At 41.0% G+C, this 16,251-nt stretch overlaps 1 protein-coding gene across 2 annotated transcripts in view; it reads left to right on the forward strand.

Annotated features, from left to right (window-relative positions):
- Positions 1-16,251, forward strand: part of CDK15 (cyclin dependent kinase 15) — a 238,383-nt gene that overhangs the window by 180,514 nt on the left and 41,618 nt on the right. For both annotated transcript variants that reach the window (XM_073646449.1, XM_073646450.1), the window contains one exon: positions 7,360-7,499. In XM_073646449.1, coding sequence (XP_073502550.1) covers positions 7,360-7,499 — 140 coding nt within the window. The remainder of the gene's footprint in view (positions 1-7,359; positions 7,500-16,251) is intronic.

Genomic DNA, 16,251 nt, shown 5'->3' on the forward strand with positions numbered 1-16,251 from the left:
TCGATACTCTTGATTCAATGTTTTGCTTTATGCTTTGTTGTAACTACTGAATATATATCGGTAATATTTGTATATGTTCTGTATGTTACCAGAATTTGGTAACTTTCTAGAACATTTACATTGCTGCTCCAGCTCTACAGACAATTAACCCATTCCTTTGCAACCAACGGTGAAGTGTTTCTTTACTGCCTCGAGAACAGATTATGGCATTTTATCAAAGTTAATATAAATTCAGAGCAATAACAATGAAAATGTTCAATGGAGGGGAAGTAACATCTGCAGCTATCACATTTTAGAAAGGGTTTTGAAATCAGCCTGCCCAGAAGAGGAGTACTAATTTCTCCTCTTCACTGCAATTGTTTTTGCCAATAATACCAGCATTGTATTTGAAGTGAAGGACAGGAGCCCAAGACACAATTGGTGCCATGACCCCTGTTTTCAGTGTAGTTGTCACCCCGCTCTTTTGCAGACAATTTTCAGCCCTCCATAAAATGATCCAGCCCTTCAGCCATTCAAGGGAAAAGGCTGAAAGGAAAAGAAGAAAAACACACGCCCTCAGGGGTTTCCAGCGGCCAAGCCATTTTAAAGACCAGGACTTCAAAGGAAAATCTTGGCTTTTCTAGGGATTTATATTCTTATCAGGTGCTGTGATGCGAAAAAAAAAAAATATTTAAAAGATCAAGTTTAAAGGCAGCACAAATCCCAAAAAGCTTAAAAAAAACAGGAAATGAAGGAGCGTGCAAAAATATTTGAGTCTTTGTAGTTTTTGAATGAAGCCAAGCTGGGTGTTAAATGGGTCTGCATCAAGTTTTAATTATTTAAATTGCCTCATATGTTTCGCAAATCCAAGACAAGGTTTAGAAAAGTGAGCAAACACCACACACTAGTGTGCCACTGGCTCATACCGCTATTATCTTATAAGCGTCTACTTCCAGAAAGATTCCACTTCTTCTTTTTCTAAGAATAGCATTCATTTAATAGCAATAAGGAAGCGTTTGCACCTTGCAGTTTTTTTGAGGCTATGTTCCCACAATGGGCTCTTGGTGCATTTTTGACGCTGCGTACTTTTGGTGCATCAAAAACGCAACATCTTACAGTTCCAGCAAAGTGGATGGGATTTATAGAAATCTCGAGCCCATTGTGCTTTTTTTTTTATGCTGTGTAATATGATCTGCGGTGCGTGTTTCAAATCCACAACATGTCACTTTCTCTTGCGGCTACACTGAGTTTTCTGTGCGGATTTTCCCCACAGACTTCCATTAGAAGTAGAAAATCGCAGGTAAAACCTGCGTTTTTAGTGTGTTTTTGTAGTGGAAACATAAAAAAACGCATGTAATCTGCCCATAACTGTGTATCAATAAAGTTTTGTCAAAGACAAATACAAGGAAGTATCAAATACAAAGCAGCTTTAATGAAAGCGTGACACACCAACAAGAGACAAAAAAACGCAGCGTCAAAAATGTATGTTAAAAACTGTACACAAAAATACAATGAAAAAACACAATAACCTAATTTAAATAATAGGTGCAGAAATGGTGAGGAAATTCTGCAGCGTCAAAAACTCACCGAAACATTTTGGGAGATACTCAATGGCCGAAACCAGGTCATCCCATACGTACGCAAGCAAGTGACGTGCCCCCTGGACCGTGGGGTACTCGGTAGCTGGGCCGGTGGGTGCTGGGGGTGTCGCAGTGGTGGTGACCCGGTCCATGACCCAGGGCGGTCAATAAAAAGGGGATTAGTAAAAGGAGAATAAAGTTTTTATATATATAGGGTGGTCCAAAAGTAGGTGGTCAGAAAATAACATTTATTTTGATTTATATATAAAATTATATATATTATATACTATCACAAGCATAGCATTGACAATTAAATTTTATTCTGAACAATAATACAAAAGCCCTTAAATTTTATCAACGCAGGTGCTCAAACTGTTTTCCATTACAATTTGCACAGCTTTGAAGTCGCCTCTTACGCTTCGACAAACTTTTTTGCACAAGTCTCTTTGGGTATTAATTTCTTGAAATGCATCTCTTATGTAATTTTTCAAATCACTGACACTTTTTGATTTTCGATTATAAACTTTGTCCTTGAGTACTCCCCAAAAGAAAAAATCCATTGGGGTCAAGTCTGGTGAACGTGCCGGCCAATCAAGTGGGCCTCTTCGGCCAATCCATTTATTAAGGAATGTTTTATCAAGATACTCTCGAACTACTCTTGAATAATGTGGAGGGGTCCCATCTTGTTGGAAATAAAGGTAATTTGAATTAGGCTGTTGCTGTAACTGGGGAACAACTTGATTCATTAGAATTTCGAGATACTTATCTCCTGTGACTGTTCCATCAAAAAATATTGGTCCTAAAACACCAAAACTTGAATTACCATCCCAAACATTGACACCAGGCTCATTTAGTTGTTTCTCTAATGTTAAATGCATGTTGTCATTATACCAGTAAATACAATTATGTCTGTTAATATGGCCGTATAATTTGAAAGAAGCTTCATCACTCCACATAATGTTATCTAAAATTACTGGATTTTCTTCAATTTCGTTAAGCATAATCTCACTAAATTGCAGCCGCCTGTCTGGATCATCCTCCAATAAACCATGAATTAGACATGGACGATAAGCTTTCCACCCAGTAGATTTCAGGATTCGCATGATAGAAGCTCGTGAAATTCCCAATTCCAAAGAGGCTCTTCTGGTGGACTTTTTTGGACTCTGAACAAATGTTTCAGCAACAAGTTGTTTATTATCTTCTGTACAGACTGTTTTGGGTTGACCAGTTTTTGGAGCATTAAGGATTGAGCCAGTGGCATTGAATTTGTCACGGATGCGGTAAATGGTTTGTCTCTTTGGGGCTTGGGTACCCAATGTTTCAACCCAATTTGATCTAACGGTTTCAGCATTTTGAGATTTCCAATACTCTGTTAAAATCCATTTTCTTTGATCTGTATTTAAATTATTTGCCATTATGTGTTATCTGAATTATCGGAAAAGAAAACAGATTTGGGGGAGATGTATCTGTGAAAACTAGATCTGTGAAACTGGCTCAGTTGCCCATAGCAACCAATCAGATTCCACCTTTCATTTTCCAAAGAGTCTGTGAGGAATGAAAAGTGGAATCTGATTGGTTGTTAAGGGCAACTGAGCCAATTTCACTTTACACCATGTTTGATAAATCTCCCCCTTCATAACCTTATTACACTATCTGTCCACCTACTTTTGGACCACCCTGTATATTGTTCGTGACAGCACCTGTGGTATGCGGCTATATGGAGCCACCTCTGCGGTGCAGATCCTCTGGGGCTGGTGGTGATGCAGCAGAGTTGGTTCAGCTCTCCACATGCAGAGCTTAGCCCCAGGGCAGGATGTAGTGATTCTATAGGGTAGATGTTGTTGGTGCAGTGTAGTGCAGGTGATGGTGCAGATAATGACCAGTCCACAACTTAATGGCGGTTTCCTCTCATCTTTACTTGCGTTTGTTAAGCAGACCAGGGCACGGGTACTTGCTGGTAGTAGAGGTGCAGGCGGCCTGGGAGCAAGTTGGGGATCCACCTCGCCAGGTGAAGTTGTAGGCCTTCCCTCTGCGCTAATCTCTTTTGGCCCTGCTGCTTGTAGCTGTGCGGTGGCCCTCGTCCCTGAGTAAAACGTCTGTTCCTCACCCGTATGGCAGGCAGCTCGGGCCTTCCTTATCTGTCGCTCCCACGTGACGGTGCTTGGCCCTATGGTGCTGCTGTGTCGCTGGGAGTCTGATGGGGCCAAGAGACCTGCAGTCTCCTGCCCTCCGGTTTCTGCTGCTGGGCCTTCAGTGCCCCACAACCTCGGAGTCCGGTGTCCGGTTCTTCTGCACTTCTCTCCTCTGGGGTGAGCTGGCTTACAGCTCCACTCCCGAGGTCCTTCCTCTTCGCTGTCCTGTATTCAACTCCTCTCAACTAACTCTTACTAACCCCGCCTCCAGATTCCAGTTGCTAAGGGGAGGAGCTCCCCTTTCTGGTCTGGAGCCAGGAATGTGTTGTATGCTAGTATACCCGATTAGGGGACCCCTCCTTGCTTTCAGGCATGGCACCACCCCTTGTGAGGGAGGCAATGCCACTGTGGCAACCGGACCCCTGGGGTGCCACACAAGTGTCACAAGTTTTACATAAGTGTATAACCAAACCTGAAACAACTTTGTGAACTTGACACTTTTCCGGTGAAATTTGTGCCCGTTTAATTGACTACACTGACACTATTTATTAAAGTGCCCTTTTAGCCCATATGCATCATGTTTTCCTCTGGATTGTTGGTGCATTTATGGTGGAAATAAATGCAAATATTGTAAGCGAGCTATTTATTACGTTTTTTCTGTCAAAAATAATTAACCCTTTGTATGGACAATGTCAGCCTTTAGCCATATTTTCTAGGTATGACTTTTCAAAAAATTACAAAGAAAAATTACAAACAAGTCTGTTTCACACCAGCAGACTGACATAAAATGTACTTCACAGATTGAAAGCAAAGCATCACTCCTTCTTCAGTATAACATACAAAAGTTTAAACTAAGGGCACAGCTACTTTAGCTGTTAAGGCTTATTTTGATTGTCCAATAATCACTCTTTCCCAATTATTGGCTCTTCTAAACAGGTCAGCAATCACCAATCGAAAAAGCAAAACGATTGTTTGTCTTGTGTCATGATTTTTATGCTTGTTTAAAATTCATTCATCTTCCTGTGTGAACACGTGTTGCGCTGGTGATTACATAATGTTCTATGCACACAGAACAATTGTATTAACGATTGTTCTGTGCGCACAGAAGTGCAATTGGCCTGTCTACACAGACCAGTAAATGACTGATGATTGGCTTGAAGTCGTTTAATAGCCATTGTGTCACGCAAGGTGTGGGAAAGACTAAGTGCAACACAAAGGGAAGAGGAAAGGGAGCCCAGACTCTAGGGAAAGGGGGAAGTGGAGACCTCCTAGGTTGATCTAGCGTCACCCTGTCTCCACTATCATCCCTATATTGGCTCTTCACCAATCGCCGCACGCGTACCTCGCCCTGTCTTTCCCTGGCGTTTCGCTCAGGCTAGGGAAGGGAGGAGATGAGCACTAGTCGATCTCCACTAAACACTATAAACAACAAGGAAGGACAAACAGGGGGAAATTACTTAGCTTTAGATGACTTCAGACAAATGCACTCACGACCTCAAGCTCCAGAGAGGTAGAAATACTGCTCTTGCTAAAGCCTTCACAAGGAATGATGAATGTTGCCGGAAACACAGCAGGTATTTATACACTCAGGTCAGGGAGTTAATTAGCCAGAGGGAGGTAGCCGCTGGGTCCTAGAGACAGCCTCTAAGAAGATGTCTGTAATGCCAGAGAGATCTCCTGCAACCAACTGCAGGGCAATTGTCTGTAACTTCTGACACACTCGTGACACATTGGTAGCGTGTATAAATCAGCCCTTAAATGACTGCCGATTGGCTTGCATGTAGCAAATCAGTGGTCATTTACTGGCCTGAATAGAGGCAGAGAATTACCATTAATATGATGGTCCTGTGTGCATAGAATATCATACTTACACAGGACGATGTGCTGCTGAGAATGCAGATTTTGAAGCCTTCTTAAAAATAATTGCACCCAATGAACAATGAGCTCTTTTGTCGGGTGATTGCCTGCCGATAACTGGGAATGAACGATTCAAGGAATGCTTGTTTCCGATTATCGGCCCATCTAAAGGGGTCTTAAAAGGGTTGTCCACTACTCTGACAACCCCTTCTGAATCCCTATGTTTCCCCCAAGTAAAATAATAACACTTATACTCCCCTCTGGTGTCGGCGTTGTTCCAGTGGTACCAGCACTTGTTTTCTGGGGTCCGCGATCCCTGCGGCCAATCAGTGGTGGCTTCACTCTCCTCTCCTTCAGACAAACCAAGAGATCCTTCTTTTGGATGTCAATTACATCTGTAGGAGAGGAAAGTGTAGCCACCACCGACTGGCCGCAGGGATCGTGTGAATGGGAGTGTCAACTAAGATGGCGGAAGCATTGTATGGCCAACAATTATCTAATGTGTCTTAGTATAGTGTGACATTTGATCCATTAGTCCCGAAAACCACCCTTAAAAAATAAGTTGTAAATTGAAACCGTATGAGATGTGTTTGGGTTATTTAACACTAGACGAGATTAATTTAAGTGTTATCTATTTTTATAAAATATAGGATTGTGTCGTCCATCAGCCCTATAATACATAGAATATTGAAGTGTTATACACTTCTAAATAAACATTTGCATTCGGGTGATAATTCCCACTTGAGCAGTATTTATTAGGACGTTGGCATTGTCTCATTTGTTACACACTAATAAGATAAGCCCGCAGAGCTCCTTAGACATTGTTTTCAAGTCACGCTGAATGGATTCTTTCAATTACTTAGTTGCACATACCCAGGATACCTCAGTAACTTGATAAGCTTAGGTCTGAGTTTATCTAACAACATTGTTTAGTGATTTGAAATTCTGTGTCCCAAAGCTAGGAGCGTGCCGCAGCCAGATGAAGCTGCTCTACATTACTCCGACAGCTGATGATAAATGGAATCTATTGTGTTTTACAGCAAACAAAACGTCATTTCTTCTCGGTTTTAGCGGTCAGAAACCCTTGTTGTTTTATATTTTATCTATTAAATGGATTTGTTCACATGAAACTAATACCCAGCTGCTGTGCGTCTCGGCTGCACAACCTCTGAGACATCTGATCTTTGCTAGAAATTACTATAGTACACTAGGTATTCTGTATTCCACCCTGTCCTATTGTTTCCGTGTTGTTGACCAAGTGAAAATAACTATTGTTGTCTCCTCCTAATCCCATAAAGTAATCTGTACTCCTCAATTCAATCCTTCCCTAGATAGCATCAGCCTCCTGCAATAGCCTGCAGGTCCAGCCGTGACTGAAATCTGGCTCTTGATATACCCTATAGTCATCTGGTGTCTTAAAAAAAATGCTAAGACCCAGAACGGTATGTTCTCTCATAAAATGGCCATAAAATGGTATCTTGTGTCCTTCAGTTTCCTTTATTTTATGAATATTGTACAAAGAACCCATTGTAGACCATTAGTTTGATCATAAACATATATCTTTCTAATATGATTACTATAAATGACATTTAAGACTTGTTTCTTTTGGATATCAATTTGTGCACATTAGCGTTTATGACACAGAATAATATTTTATTTCACACATTAACATTCTATAATGCACAATACTAAATCCTATAAAATACAATGTATGGTGTATAATATTTGACATTATGTTAGTAGTCTTATTTGTGTATTATTGCTGACCAGCATGTAAAGTATGAAAGGACCAATCTCGTTTTGTTTTGCAGATTGAGTAGGACCATGGGGGCAGAAGATCTTGCATGTAAGATGCTGAAAGGTTGTCCTCGGGAAAGGATTTCTGCTGACGATGCCCTTCTTCATAAATTCTTCAGCACATTGCCTTGTCAACTTTACCAACTATCTGACGGTAGGACACATCCATGTGATTATTTTATGTTATAATCAAATGTCTAATCTGTACTCTTAGGCCCACGATTCATTAACAATGTAATTTTTCACGGTAGTATTGGTGATGTGGCGGGGTGAAGAGTGAGGCGTCTGATTCAATAAGAGGTACTTGCCTCTTAAAGAGGTTGTCCGGGTTCAAGAATCAAGTATGCAGTCACTCTATGCGTCACTGTATGTGACTGCAGACTTGTGGATCCATCTGCGTGCTGTGAGGATTCTCCGGTGCCAGCGTCTTGAGCGGCATTCATGTGACCGCAAGTATGCATACTCTGGCCACATTCGCACTAGATGGGCACAGCCTCGCCCAATGCAAGTGTATTGAGTGAGGCCGGAAACAGTCTAGTCGCATTGTGGCCAAATTATGCATATTTCATACTTGTGGTCACATGACTGCCGCTCCTAGCACTCGAAAACCCTCACAACGCACAGTGCTTGCAATGTGAGGATTCACAAGTCTGCAGTCACATAGATTGACAGCAGACTTGTAGTTTAAGCTTGGACAACCCATTTAATAAATCAGATGAGATGCAAAGTGGCGTGCACCTTACCACAAATCTTACTCCAGTTAGTGACTGGATTAAGATTGGTGGAATATGGAATGCCACTACTTGTCATGAATTTAACAAGCAGGGGTCGCTATGCCCTATCCCATCCCCATCCCTCCCCCAGCTCCGCCCAGTTTGTCGGAGCTGGGAAAAAATGGTGTGAAAATGCCAAAAGTTGCAACTTATTATTGAAACCTCGCATTGCGCAAACATTTTGCAACTTTTCAAAGCTTTTTTGTAAAAGTTTTGATGAATCTGAGCTTTTGTGACTATTTATTGATGTAATGGGTGTGTTCTTTTGGGCGTTCTATACAGCTCTGGCAAAAATTAAGAGACCACTGCAAAATTTTCATTTTCTCGGATTCTTCTCTTTATAGGTATATTTTTGAGTAAAATGTACATTGTTGTTTAGTCTATAAACTACTGACAACATGTATCTGAAATTCAAAGCTAAAAATGTTGTATTTATTTGCAGCAAATGATAAAGCGTCAAAATACTAAAAAAGAAACAAGAGCTTTCAGACCTCAGATTACTCATGTTTTAACTCAGGAACAGTTCACAAATCAATATTTGGTGGAATAACCATGATTTTTAATCCCAGCTTTCATGCGTCTTCCCATGCTTTCCACCAGTCTTTCCATGCTTTCCAATAGAAAACTGTTCAGTGGTCTCTTAATTTTTGCCAGAGCTATATATGGGGAAAATCTGGATTCAAAATGCGTATGCAAAATTATATATTATATATCAGATACTAGTAAGTGAATTACTTAAGAACCGTATAAGGCTGGAGTCACACATGCAATTTTTGATAAACTCTTTCATCCAGTTTTCAGAGCTAAACCCAGGAGTGGATAGCAAAGCATTTATCTTTCCTAATGCCGTCCTGTTTCCTTTCTACATTAGTCTGTATTCTGACAATAAAGCAGTAGATACAAACTGTTATAAAACAACCTGTGTCTGATGACTGCTGTCTGTTACTGCTTATAGACAGAGCGGTGCTGATAATAGAGGTGTGTTACAGACTTTCTATAAATACAATCCTTGATGTATTGTCTAGTTTCCAATCATGGGCTTGTCCTGCAAAGGTAATGTAGTTAGTCTACAGGTATATAAAATTTGTTTATATCAGAAAAGGTCAATAAATATTCCTCCGCCATACCCCCCTACATCTCCTCCCTTGTCTCAGTCTACCACCCTACACGTGCCCTCCGTTCTGCAAATGACTTGAAACTAAAATCCTCCATAATCCGAACTTCCCACTCCCGTCTCCAAGATTTCTCGCGTGCTGTGCCAATTCTCTGGAATGCACTACCCAGGACAGTTCGATTAATTCCCAATACCCACAGTTTCAAGCGAACCCTAAAAACACATTTCTTTAGACTGGCGTATCACCTAAACACACTCTGTCCATCCCAGCTTTCCCCCATATTAAAATCTTCTTCAACTTCGGGTTCAAACCAACCATGCACTTAATAGCCTCTGTCAGGACTGTACACATACTGGCTGGGGACCAGTCCATGTATTATTATTTATCCTATTCAGTATATCAAGGCTGCATTATACAATATATGTACTTTTTACCTTTTGTGTCTCCCCCACTTCCTCATAGACTGTAAGCTCACGAGCAGGGCCCTCACTCCTTTCGATATGTGATATGCTTATTCTGTATTGTCTGTATATGTCCCCCTTAAAATTGTAAAGTGCTGCGGAATATGTTGGCGCTATAAAAATAAACTATTATTATTATTATTATTATACACTGTGTATTGAAGAAGCACATTAGCGAAACGGCGTCGTCGGGGCAGGTTCTTCTAAGGAGACCTCCAGATACACAGTGTTATCAATAATCCCTTTGTAAGTATAATGGCCGGCTCAATTTGGATACTACTATAGGCATCTAATACTTAGGTCCCAATTACACTATATTTACTTGAATTACTTTGGCACTTTATAATATGAATATATTCTCGAATTATTTTGGTACTTGATATTTATCTATGATACTTGGCTTTGTATTCTATATGCTGTGCACAATATTAATTAAGAGCATTTTTTGTGGGAATAGTGCAATTTGTTCTGATGTCCTAGTTTATATGGGCCTGGAGTCATATTAAAATTCTTGCAGGTATATTAATTAGAGATAACATTATATGTGACTGAATTGATTTGGAGGGGTCTCCTTTAATGTTTTTAGGTTTCTGCTTTTACTTATCTTTTATTGTATTTTCATGAATTATATTCTTAAATTGGTGAAATAAAAGAATGATTTTATTAGATTTTGTTGTATATCTTCCTTAAACCAGGTTTATAACTGTGGTTTGTGTGTGTAGAGGTATATAAAATTCAAATACAATTTACTTTAGATATCTAAATATACCATAGGCTGTCCTGTGAATCTGCCAGCAAACTATAATTATCTGCAAATAGTTTCTAGACTACAGACTGTTGTAAAGCAGCCGAGAGACTACGAGTTTTATATTCTTATCTACCTTGCTGCATTTTATAGACCTGTAGCTAATGGAAACCATTCAGATCCTCCTCCTAGTTATATCTCTAGAGAACTTTTAAAGGTCCATTTAGAGAAGCCGATACCAGTCGATTGATGCGCAATTACTGGCCTGTTACACAGGACGACAAATACTAGTGTTAGCCAGCATGGGGACAATGTGCTCCCAATAACAATGAATTACATGCTGGTATACATGATCCAATCACCCAACGATCCAGCGTTGTGCTCGTTCGTTGGGTGATCACTGTCATATTTACACTGGTGGATATTCAAGGACAACATCTGTAAGGAGTTTGTATGTTCTCCCTGTGTTTGCGTGGGTTTCCTCCGGGCTCTCTGGTGTCCTCCCACACTCCAAAGACATACTGATAGGGAATGTACATTATGAGCCCCAATGGGGACAGTGATGATGATGTCACTAAAGCATTGCAGAGTATGATGGCGCTATATAAGTGAGTAGAATAAAGAAATAATTAGGAACGTTGACTGTCAGGGTTTTTCGAAATGTACCCTAAATGGGTTGTCCGTATTTGAGAACCCATTAAATGCATGCAATGGGGGCTAAAAATAATTTTTGCAATTGGATTTCATTCAAAATTTTGCACCATTTGCCTCCTATAGCCACTGTATTACCCTCTCTATTGCTGGCTACCTTGGTTGGCCACATTATCTTTATGTTATCAGATATGTTGGGGACATGATTTTGTGGCACTCTCTATTAAACAGAAGTATGACAGGTTCTCCTTCTACACTTGTTGGTGCAGCTTTCCGCAGACTGCACAGCTCCCAAAACCATACAATGGCTGCTTGCGAAGGAGCATGTGACAAGACCGGTCCATCAGTCCCCTCCAATTGAAAACCTCACAAGAAAACTGCTTTTCTATTGGAGGAGGCTGATGGACCTGTCTGGTCACTGCTCCTCCACCAGCAGCCATTTTATGTACTGGAGATCTGCATAGTCTGTGATGAAAATTACGCTAACAAGAGGAGGAGAATCTGTCATAGAGCATGGCACAAAATCATGACCTCAACATATCTGTTAAAATAATAGGAGGCAAATGATGCAAAATTTTTAAAGAAACCCAATTTCAAAAATAATTTTTGCCCCAATTGCAAGCATTTAAGTAAGAAAAAAAAATTGTATGCAAAGGTGGACAACCCCTTTAAATGTCGAGTTTCGCTTAGCATTGAGTAGATTTAATGTAAGATTCAGAAGGGGATGAGATACTGAAAACTGATCGGAACTTATTTTAACCATATGTCAATTTTCATCATTCAAGAGTTTGTGCAGCTTTTCTGCATTCATAATATCATAAAAATTCTGACAAAGGGAGATTCAACAGAAATTCTGTTTAGCAGCATTTATGTCCAAAATGGTCAAAATAAAGCACACAAACATGATTCTCTCAGCCAGGGACGGACTGGGACTAAAATTCAGCCCTGGTATTTCAATGCACACAGGCCCATGCCGGCTACGGCCCTTTCTCCAGATTGGGGTCTCTATTACTGAAATTACCTTGCCTGCAGGAAATTAAGGTTTACTACTATCTATACTTCCAATAGAATCATAGACTCATAGAATGTTAGAGTTGGAAGGGACCTCCTGGGTCATCTGGTCCAACCCCCTGCTCAATGCAGGATTCACTAAACCATCTCAGACAGATGTCTGTCCAGCTTCTGTATGAAGACTTCCATTGAAAGGAGAACTCACCACCCCTCCTGGTAGCCTGTTCCACTCGTTAATCACCCTCACTGTCAAAAAGTTTTTTCTAATATCTAATTTGTATCTTCTCCCATTCAGTTTCATCCCATTGATTCTAGTCTTTCTTTGTGCAGATGAAAATAAAGCTGATCCCTCTACAGTGTGACAGCCTTTGAGATATTTGTAGACAGCTATTAAGTCTCTTCTCAGTCTTCTCGTTTGCAAGCTAAACATTCCCAAATCCTCTGACCGTTCCTCTTAGGCTGTGTGCCCACGATGCGTTTTTCAAGCGGTTATGCTTGGTAATCCGCCCCCCATGGTCCCCAATGACAAGCGCACTTTCAATGCCCATGCTGCGTTTTTTTCCGCAGCGTTTATGCTGCGCTCAAAAATCCGCAGCATGTCCATTAATTTTGCGGAAGCGCGGCGTAATCGCCGCCATTGACTTGCATTGAGATTGCATTGAGATTTGTGTCAGTACATTTGTACTCACGGATTATATGCGTTTCAATGTGCGGAAGGTACCCAGGTCTGGAGGAGAGGAGACTCTCATCCAGACCTGGGTACCATAGAAACTGTAAAAAAAAGAATTTAAAATAAAAAATAAAGTTTATACTCACCTTCCGATGTCCTCCCGGTGTTTTGTCTGCTCCGTCCAGTGTCTTGCAATGTTCGCGTTGTTGTGAAGGACCTGCCATGACATCACTGGGTCATGTGACCCATCACATGGCTCAATGACATCACCGCAGGTCCTTCACACCACTGCGAACATTGCAAGACACTGGACGGAGCAGACAAAACACTGGGAAGACATCGAAAGGTGAGTATAAACTTTATTTTTTTTATTTTTCACCATTTTTATTCTTTTTTTAACTAACTTGGTTACACTACTATAAATCCATGCCAGTTGCATGGATTTACAGTATATAGTGTGACCAAGTTGTCAAGCACTTTTCCAAGTGATGCTAAAATTGCTTGGAAAAGCGCTTGATAACCCGCAGGCAGAAATGCATGTGAAGACGCTTCACAAAGGCTTCTACCTGGCGGGAAAAACGCATGTAAAATCCGCATGTAAAAACCGCATGCTTTTTTCCTGCCAGGGAGAAGCGTAAAAAATATGCAGCATTTCTGCATCGTGGGCACATAGCCTTAGGACATTGCTTGCAGACCGGTCACCATTCTGGTCGTTTTTCTCTGAACTTGCTCCAGTTTCTTCATGTCTTTTTTAAGATGTGGTGCCCAGAACTGGACACAGTATTCCAGATGAGGCCTGACCAAAGAGGAGTAGAGAGGGATAACACCGCTATATAAAATTTAATGATAATAATATTGCAATATAACAGACAAATAACATCAGTAGTAATAATACTGCCATACGTATTAAAGAAGCACTCCCATGTATATTTTTTTAATTACATGTGTGTATATATGGATGTTGTGTAGTGTGAATGTATTATACTCACCTACCACAGCCTTCTCTGGGATGCATCGCTGTGCTGTTCCTCTTCTCAGTGATATAAATGCTCTGCAGACTCTCCGGGTCACACTGCGCTCTGCGTGACCCAGAAGAAATGATTTTTACAATGTAAGCATATGAAGTGTCAAAACGTGTCCCCATAGGCTTACTCTGTAAAAGAGGCTTCCGACTCTCGCATAGAGCACAGAGAGATCCAGAGAATCTGAAGTGCAGCGACTACTCTGAGAAGAGGAGCAGAACGGCGGAGGACCTCAGAAAGAGGTAGGTGAGTATATTAATGCACTCACACTACACTACACACACATATACACACATTTAATAAAAAATATATAGATGGAAGTACCTCTTTAACCAAAACCACTGTACTAGGACTGGTATTACCACCATACAGTGACCATATAATGGTAATATCTGTTCTACACCAGTGCTCTGCAGACCATATATGTGTGTACTGTGCAGGTTCTCACCAGTGACATTCTCGCTGATTGTTGTCATTCATTTTCCCTTTTCTTTTTCATTCGGCCCAGACCTCCATGACCTCTTCTTCAATGCATAACTTGTGCCTGAAAAACATAACACATAGACATCTTTGGCATCCTGCTTTTCCAGGACCCTCCTCACATTCCACCACCTCTACACAAAGCATTAGCACTATAACCAGTGCCCTAGACAGTAATAATGCCTCTTTGTGCCCTGTACAGTAATACTATCCTCCTTTTTTGCCTCACACAATAACAGTGCCCGCTTTGTACCCCTACACCGTTATAATGTTCCTTCTGTACATCCTCATAATAATAATGCTCCCCTGGGCCTCCTTACAGGTATACAGCATCCTATAGAAATATTGTCTGTGCCTCCTTTAACCCCTTTACGACCTTGAACGTATGAGTACGTCCAAGGTCGTATCCCTGCACTCCATGCGGGCTCCAGCACTGAGCCCGCATGTTTTTAGGAATATGACAGCTGATCTGTACAGCTGACATGTGCCCTTAACAGCCGCAGGTGGAATCGCGATCCACCCATGACTGTTAACTAGTTAAATGCCGCTGTCAATCTCTGACAGCGGCATTTAACTCATGCTTGTCGGAAGCGCGTCACTAATCCCGCCCATCGGTGCCCATGTCACTTGACTGTGGGTCGCTGATGGGTTGGCATGACATAGCAAGTGAGCATTTTTTCTACACACAGCAGGGCTTCAGCACTGCTTTGTGTAGCACAAGCGATCAGATGTTCGTGGCTTCTAGTCTCCCATGGAGACTATTGAAGCAAGTGTAAATTAAAATATATACGGTATATATTTTTAAAAAAAAATATATAAAAGTTCAAATCACCCCCCTTTCGCCCCATTCAAAATAAAGCAATAAAACAATCAAATATACACATATTTGGTATATTTGGTATCGCCGCGTTCAGGTCTTTTTGGTCGCCGCAACATTGCAGTAAAATGCAATAACAGGCGATCAAAAGATCGTATCTATCCCAAAATAATATCAATAAAAACGACAGCTCGGCGCGCAAGAAATAAGACCTCACCCAGCTCCAGATCCCAAAAAATGGAGACTCTACGGGTCTTGGAAAATGGTGACTTTTTTTTTTGCAAACTTTCGATTTCTTTTTCACTACTTAAATAAAAAAGAACCTATACATGTTTGGTATCTGTGAACTCGTAGTGACCTCGATAATCATAATGGCAGGTCAGTTTTAGCATATAGTGAACATGGTAAAAAAAAAAAAAAAAGTGAAATTGCACTTTATTTGCAATTTCACTGCACTTTTGAATTTTTTTCCAATTTTCCAGTACATGATATGGTAAAACCCATGGTGTCATTCAAAAGTACAACTTATCCCGCGAAAAACAAGCCTGCACATGGTTCCCACACAGCAGCAATACATTATGATGGCCCTACACAGACCCCCATATAGTATGATGGTCCCCCCACAACCCTCCACATAGTATGATGGCCCCTACAGCCCCAATACAGTATGGTGCCACCCCCAACTCCAGTACAGCATGATGGTCCCCCCACACATTGATATTCACCACTACCACCCACACAGTACTATGGTTCCCCCACAAAGTATAACGGTCTCCACAGCCCCCACACAGTATTATGGTTTACCCACAGTATTATGGTCATCACACAGTATGATGGTTCCCCCACAGCCCCCCACGCAGTATTGTTGTTCCCACCACAGTATGATAGTCCACCACATCGCTCCACACAGTATGGGCCGGTGTTCATAGGAGATCTTGATTTCTGCTACACATAGCAGTGCTGAAACTCTGCTATGTGTAGCACAGGCAATCGGATGATCACAGCTTCAAGACTCCTAAGGGGACTATTGAAATCAAGAAAAAGTAAAAAAAAAAAATTTTTAAAAATATTTTTTTTATAGAAGACCCCAAAAGTTCCGATCACCTCCCTCCTTTTGCCTAGTGATGAGCGAACATGCTCGCCACTGCTCGGGACTCGCCC

Source organism: Phyllobates terribilis, unplaced genomic scaffold (genome assembly GCF_046119375.1).
Source record: "Phyllobates terribilis strain yellow unplaced genomic scaffold, ASM4611937v1 Scaffold_9__5_contigs__length_417890890, whole genome shotgun sequence".
Lineage (NCBI taxonomy): Eukaryota > Metazoa > Chordata > Amphibia > Anura > Dendrobatidae > Phyllobates > Phyllobates terribilis.